General features: G+C 57.4%; 1 protein-coding gene across 1 annotated transcript in view; it reads left to right on the top strand.

Moving 5' to 3' along the window:
• Window positions 1–3,427: 3,427 nt before the first annotated feature.
• Window positions 3,428–7,620, top strand: part of LOC109531826 (angiopoietin-related protein 4) — an 8,777-nt gene continuing 4,584 nt past the window's right edge. The window contains exons 1-3 of the mRNA XM_019896328.1: window positions 3,428–3,955; window positions 4,801–4,911; window positions 5,489–5,573. Of these exons, the coding sequence (XP_019751887.1) occupies window positions 3,485–3,955; window positions 4,801–4,911; window positions 5,489–5,573 (667 nt within the window). The 5' untranslated portion in view covers window positions 3,428–3,484. The remainder of the gene's footprint in view (window positions 3,956–4,800; window positions 4,912–5,488; window positions 5,574–7,620) is intronic.

Genomic DNA, 7,620 nt, shown 5'->3' with positions numbered 1-7,620 from the left:
CGCCAAAGTTGTCTGCCGACGTTGACAAATGGGGACGGGAGTATATTTGGGTGGTGAAATCAACAACTAAGATCCAAAGGTCCGGAAACTCCTGAGGTCCGGCCCGCCCGACCGAGAGATGCCCACGACAGCTCCGGCATGCTTGTTTTGGAAAGTCTTCAAAGTTGCTTCTGGTTGGTGACAGAAAGCGAGCGTGACTTGCTGCTTTGCTCACGCGGGCAAAAGAGCGAGCTCGAAAAGCGCGAAACGCAACCTTGCCGCAGCCGTGAGGTCGCCCGAAAGTGGAAAGAAGGCCCCCCCCCCCCCTTCAAGTCCAAAACGTGCTTTGCAACAATATGTTCCCTTGCGCCCCCAGCAGTCGAAACGAGGTCTGAGGATTGATATTGTGTTGGAACGAGGCAGGTGAATCTCGACTCGGAGGCAAACCTGCGAAGCGTCGATTGACTTGCGTGGATTTCGTTTTCCAAGGAGCTCAAAGGATTTCGAGCAATTCCTGCGCAAGAAACATCTCATTGGTGCGCTTGCCAACAAGGGTTTCTTTGTTTTTCCATCAACACACTCACTTTGATCATTACGAGTGCACATGATGTAACGTGAGAACAAAACAGGACGGGCCCGACTGAGGTGATGGAACAGACTCGGCTGTCTGGAAACGGTGCGCTGGCAAACCGTTCCAAGCTGTGTCATCCTTGCCGTCGCTCTTCCCGAGTTCGACTGACTTGGACAAGCCAAGGCCGCCTGCGTATTTGCCTCCGCGTCGCCAAGGTTGAGTCGAGAAACAGCAGCAGCATCGAAAGCTGTTTTCACATGCTTCTCGGCAACATAAAAGCTCAGAACATCAGTTGAGAGCAAGTATCCTGACAAGGACGGAGTCACGTCCTCCCGCTGCTTGCAAAGAGGTCACGTCGTCGGTGGGAACGCAACGGGGCACGGTGGAAACGGGGCTTTCTCAGGCGCCCCGAGCAAACTTTGGGGAGAGAAAGTCGCAGAGCTCTTGCTCCGAGGGGGAAAAAAAGCGCCAACGAGTTCCTTGGGTCATCTGCGCAAATCCCTCGCCACAATCCGCACGCGTTTGTGCCATTTTAAGCGTGGGATCTTCCCTTGACCTTTTGAAAAGTCCTCTCCTGTCTTTTTTCCCCCGACGGATCTGGCGGAAAGCCTCGGTTTCCGACGAGCCGCTCCCGCTCGCTCGCACGCACGCACGCACGCACCCCGACTGTGAGAACGGCCAAGAGGAAGCGCGCGTGCTCAACGTAGCGAGCGCTTCCACAAGGTCTCCGAAGAATACAAAAGAGCGTCCACCGGGGCACCGCATGCGCGCCGTGAGGAACTGTGAGAGCGCACCGAGGTCAACCCCGGTGGATCTCCGGCTCCCAGATGCACAATTTGGACATTCTGTCCTTTTCTGCACCCGCCAGCCAGCCGGGAGGGAGGGAGGGAGCCTCGTTGTCCTCCGAGTGTGCGGAAACGCGACAGGCAATTGCGTCCAAGTTGCATCTGCCGTTTGAGCGCTTAGCAGACGTCGGAGCGACGGCGTCCAGCTTTGGCGCCAGCGCGCTGTCGACCAAGTGACGTTTTGCGCGCGTCTTGCGCCACCAGGGGGCAGCGGTGAGCTTTCCCGGCCTTCCCCGTTGAGGGAGCGCCTGCCCGCCCCGCCGGCGGTGGAGGCGGACGACGGCCGGTCACGACGCTTCCCTTTTTCCGCGCGGTGCGCCGGCCTCGTTCCAAATCCGCCACGTCGATTCCCGACTATTTGCGCTCACGCTACGCCATTCGCGGTTCCTCGCCCGCACGAACGCTTTCCACGTCATCGGGGATTTACAAAGCGCACGCGTGCGTCGTCCATTCATTCGGCAACGTGAGAACGGAACGACTGCCGCGAGCGTGACTCGACGGTGGACTCGTTTCGAGCGGGCCCCAATTCGTCCCGTCGCGGATCCGTTTGTGACCAGCGGGTGGCACCGTCGGGCTCCGCCTGCAGCTGCGCACCCGTCGCTCATTGCGTCCAGAGTTGCCAAGACTTGCCGCCCGGCCTCGGAGTGTCGGCTCATTGTCGCTTTGTGCGCGCGTCGTCTTTTGTTTTCTGTCTTTTTGCCGCTTTGATTTCTTGTGATTTTGCCGGACTTGATTTGAGTGAGTTTTGGAGTGACTTTCTCGGGCGTATTCCTGTTTGCGTTGCGGTTCAATACATTTTGGTCGGCCAGCCGCTCCTCGCCGCCTTGCTGCTTTTTGGGGTCCTCCGACGACCACCTCGCAAAACGCGACAAGGCCGGCCGGTTGTAAGAATTGTTCTCTTTCTTTCTTTCTTTCTTTATTTGTGAGTACGGAATGAGTTTCGTTTCTTGATCTATTCTTCATGTCAGAATGCCGCGCACATTGCTGTGCCAGCGGTCGGTGCAAAACGCCTTCATTTTGATTGCAATTGCCCATTTTCCGGCAGAAAAAAGCCCCCATCTCAAACGGGCTCTTTCACAACAACAGCGACCGTTTCCTGTAAATGGGCAAGAACAGCAACAAGAGTATTTTTGCCGGGAACGCGGCAGCTTTTGGCTCTCCTGGCGGAAAAAGCGCCCCCGCTTTGCCAAGGCTTTTGGGAGCACGAAGCATGTTTGGTCCATTCCGGACGCATCGGCGAGAGCCCCGTCATTCCTCTGCTGGAGCGGCTTCCGCCCCGGGCTACCTTTCACCCACTTTGTCCGCATGCGCCGCGGACGGCAGAGGGTTAAACGCGCTCCGCCGTCTTTGTGGTGCGACCCTGCATCGCATCCTGCTCGTCAGAGGTTGTTCAAAAAAAAAGAAAAGAAAAGCGCTTGTAAAGTGGGCCTTCTCTGCGCTGTGAACTTTCCCCCAATTCTCACACTGCTGTTCGGCCTCCCGGCGGAATGCCGTCGATGAGGTAGAGAGAGCGAGCCACATGCGGAGGCGGACTCGCTGACATTTTGGGGAGTTGCGAAGAGCCGCGTGGGAGGGCCGGACGGATTCGCCGGCCGGATGCTTTGATCCCCGTCAACGCGTTCCACGTGGCGACATACGGAGGACCCGTTGCTGCAAATGTAGTCGTGTCCGCGTTTTCCGTTGCGTTCGATGATCGTTTTCCATCTTGCTCTCTGTTAAGTTGGACAAACGTTGCGGCTGGAATTCATCGGGGACGAAAACGCCACGTGATTCCCGATATATTCGGATGTCATCGCCGATCGGAATCGCTTTCTGCCACATCGTCATCGGCTCCCAAAAATACGTGACGGCGGACACCGCGCGGGATGTCTCCCGAGGGAGGCCGCGGTTTTGTCGCTGGCTGACAGAGAAGTGGAGGGAGGGAGGGAGGGAGGGAAAGGGCGCTCCCCTCCTTCTTGGGGGGAACCAATGGCGGGCCGCTCGCAGCTCAGGCACGAGCGCCGCCCGAGTATATAAGAGCCGATCTTCGAGCGCCCGGCCAGGAGTCACGGAGACGGCAAAGCGAGAGACGGACGGACACCCGAAGACGATGAAGAGCGCCCTGGCCACTCTCGCTCTGGGCCTGGCGCTGGCCTCGGCCGCGGGCTTCCCCGCGGAGAGGAAAGCCGGCGCCGAGAGGGACAAACGCGTCCGGTTCGCGGCCTGGGACGACGTCAACGTCATCGCCCACGGCTTGCTGCAGCTGGGCCAGGGTCTCAAGGAGCACGTGGACAAAACCAAAGTCCAGATGAGGGACGTCTTGGCCAAGATCAAAGTCCACGAGGGCGCCGTGGCCGAGCTGGCCGCGGAGAGCCGGAGGCGGAGGGCCGAGGGGGAGGCTGTGCTGGCGCGGGCCCGGGGGCTGGAGGACGGGGAGGCCCGGCTGCTCAACGTCACCGCCGAGCTGAGGGAGAGGACGGATGAGATGCGGGGAGACGGGGCGGCGCTGAGGGCCAGGCTGAGCCGGCTGGAGGAGAGGCTGCCGGAGGGCGCCGCCAACGGCAGCGGCAACGGCATCCAGGTGGGCGCCCGGGTTTTACCCTCGGCCTGACCGGCCCGAGTCGAGAAGGCCACGCGCTCATCGAGTCCAAAACAATGCGCGTCTTGCTCTCCGCAAACAAACCTTTTTCGATGAAGAGGCGTCACTTCCGCGGTGCACTCGGGAGGGAAAACGCAACTTAGCAATGTTCTGCAGAGCAAAAACGCCCAATGGAAATGGTGCGCGTGAAACACTCCAGTGAGTCTTTGCTGTCTTTTCCTCGAAAACCTCCGCTGAAGCCACTGAAACGCGCCTCCGCTAGAAAGCGCTAAGCGGGATGCCCTCATCGAAGGGGCGCCGGGTTTCTTTGCCCACTTGTCCAGCAACGATGCGGGAACATCCATTTGGACTTTGGCAACGCATCCCACGCGGTGGCCACGGTTGACTCGGGCCCGCCAACGTCATACTCGTTCAAGAGATGCGCGTCGTCGTCGTCGCGGGCGTTGCGTCGCGAGTGCGTCGACGTGTTGGCCGTGTGTGAAAACGCAAAGCGGCGTCCAAGCTCTCCCGCAGGCTGGACAAAATTCTTCTGTAATTGGCAAGTGCCGTTGCAAATGTTCTTTTCTGTTTGAATGAGCCCTCCCTGGAACTTGACTCGCCCGTGCGTGCGCGTGCGTGTGTGGATTGTAGAAACAAACACGCACGCTTTCGATGACGTGGGCCGGTTGGAGGGAAATTGTTTGGTTGGGATGTCTTCCTTGTCAAGGAAGACATCAAACCGTCAACCAATGTGATGCAAAGGCGCCACCAAAACAAAAAAAAAAAGAAAGAAAGAAATCTTCTGAAATGGCGACATTCGAATGAGCGTGCGCATCATTTTCTTTTAGCGAATCCTGGAGGCTCAAAACCGACGCATGGACGAACTGACGGCACGTCTGAAGCTCCAGCAGGAGAAGCTCGACAAGCAGAACGTGCGCATTCGAAGCCTGCAAAGTCAGGTGAGTGTGTTTGAGCGGGCTGAGGATTTCGCTTGCCCCCCCCCCCCCCGAGAAAGCACCGAGCAACAATTTGAGCTTGTTTTGTTTTCAAATTTGTTGCGAGAGCGTCTAACAAGGCAGAAAAAAAAACAAACTAATATCGTGAGTTGTTAAATTGTTCAACAGCTACGGTGAACACCAGACAAATAGCGATCACTTCCACGCATTGCGCGCATACCATACGTACGCACGCTGCATGTGTGCATCACAGATATGTCCCATATGTTATGTTGGTGTTCCTTTTACAATGAAAAACAAGGATTCACTCCTCTCGGTGAACAGACGCCTCGAATCCAATACGGCAAATAGGTGAGTTTTCAAGCAAATAACGGAGGGTCCTCACCGCCCCCCCCCAAAAAACAGACATTCGAAACAGTCATCTCCATTAAAAAGATGCACCCAATTCTGCAAATAGAGCGACTATTAAGAAGGCCCCCTGAAAGGGAGCAATGCAGCAAGACCATCGATTGCTAAGATCCCCAAAAGACTTTAGCGTGTTTTTTTTTTTGTTCCCCCCCCCCCCCCCCCCCCCCCCCAGATCCAACAGTCCAGGCAAAGACCGTTCAGCAACACGGAAGGCTTTGCCACAAGCGGCGGGGCCGAGCAACGCGACTCGCCGGTCGGTAAGTAAAAGCCCAAGCGTGTCGCAGATCCATTCCGACGCGGCGCCTTAATTCAAGAAATCAAGCGCGCGCGCGCGCGCAATCCGACACCAAATGTGGCCGGCCATCTGTTTAGCCAAGCCGCTCGAGAAGCTTAAATCATTGGCAATTACCGTCAGGGAACCCCGTCCGTTTGGGAACGCGCTTCTTTGCCTGAGCGTGAGCGCGGCGCTCGCCGGACGCAATCTGAGCGTCTTAAGGAGGACGAAACGAGCAAGGATTAGGCCAGGCCGGCCGAGCGCCGTTGGCCAAATGACACTTCTTGGCCGGATCCAAAAGCAGCGGCCGACCGGCACCTTCCCAGAGCCGTCCGAACGCGGCGACAGATTGTCGCGCTTGACGTTTTTTGCCGCCCATGGATGAGGGCGACGGGAGGATGACGTCTGCTGCCCCGCTGACCCCCCCGGCATGGCATCCAACTCGCTAATACGACAGGATGTTAAGTCCTTCTACTTGAAACGCAAAACGCCGCTTGCGCTCGCAACCCTGGCCAAATGGAGCTCATTCGCAACACGCAAACTCTCAGTTGAGATGCGTCACGTCGACACGCGGCGGCACCTTGACTTGAACACATCTGAGCCCTCTTTTTTTTTTTTTTGTTGCCTTGAGTTGTGAGCAAAGAAAGTTCCGAGCGCTAGATGGGCGCGGCAAACTTCACGATGAGCAGCAATTCTTCAAAAACAAGCCAGCTTGTTATTGTCCTTTCTTATGTAAAGACGAGATGGGGGGGGGGGGGGGGGGGGAACCTAATTGGGGGGGGGGGGGGGGGGGGGGGGGCGAACAAAAACACGTGTTGAAACAAAGCAAAAGTCGGCTAGCTTGATGCTAACGCAAAACGCCACAGACGGGCTAACGAACAGCATCGGCGTCGCCGCGTTCTCGCCGGTGAAGCAAAGGATATTTTGGCCGCCGTCGCCGCAACGGGGCAATGTCGAGCGCGCCAAAGTTCTCGGGTCTCGGGCATCGGTCGGCGTTACGCACGGGAAGCGGCCGATCATTTGTTGTTGCGCGCGAGACTTGCCCAGAATACAATTTGCTTGCGCACGTACTCGCTTTGCTCCGGTGCGCAGCGCTCAAGCGCGAGCGACCTTTCCCCCAGTTCTGTCAGGGAGTCAGACGTCCCTCCTGCGCTCCTCCTCCTCCTCCTCCTGCGCGCTGGTTTGAATGACTAAGAAGTGTGCCAAAGTTCAGGAGAACCCCCTGCCCTCAAGTGGCGTGCGGCCACGAGTCCGTGCTTGGGGCCTAAAGGTCCGGCGTGCGCTTCAACTAAAGGATAAAAGCAAGACTACTGGCGCGTCGTCAAGTGCGCGTGCGTGGCAGCTTTGGTGGCGGTCATTGGCGTCCGTGCGGCGGATGGCGTGACGCCATTTCCGCGGTAGCGCTTGCGACACCCAACTTTCTACTCGCGACAGAATCCGAATCGCCTGGTTTGTCATCGCCTCTGATCCAAGTGCCCAAACGCGGGCCGGCCACACCTCGCTTGCCGTATCCAAACAGATCGAGCGCTTAGGAAATGCGGCGAAATGAAATGAAATCAAATGAGATCAATGAGTTCAAGGTCACACTTCACTTGGCTTCCAATGCGACAGGAGCAGAGCACGACCCAACGAGCGTTTCCAATGGCAACGGAATGATATTACGCCTCCAACATTCCTCCATTTGTTCCATTCATTGAGCTCTTTTTTTTGTTGTTGTTTTTCAACTGACTTCTATTATTCATCTCCTCCCCCCACAACGGCCTCCAGTCGTGGATGTCCGCAACAAGTGCCGCCAATCGGATCAAAATGAGAGCTCAAATCGATCTATATCCGATTGTGTCGTCTACGTATTGGCCGATGAGACACACGACAGGCACAAAAGGACTCGTCGTCGGTGCAAGAACAATAACCGAAGGCCCGGCGACGGCCGCCCCCCCCCCCCACCCCCCCGAGCATGCGCAAAGCACATCTCGGCCACGCGGCGGCCACGCTCGCCTGCGTCACCGGCGGGCCGCTTCGCACGCGGGCAA

This window comes from Hippocampus comes, unplaced genomic scaffold, assembly GCF_001891065.2.
Source record: "Hippocampus comes isolate QL1 unplaced genomic scaffold, H_comes_QL1_v1.1 scaffold97, whole genome shotgun sequence".
NCBI lineage: Eukaryota > Metazoa > Chordata > Actinopteri > Syngnathiformes > Syngnathidae > Hippocampus > Hippocampus comes.
The sequence above is the reverse complement of the archived record's forward strand: the minus strand, read 5'-3'. Positions and strand labels throughout refer to the sequence as shown.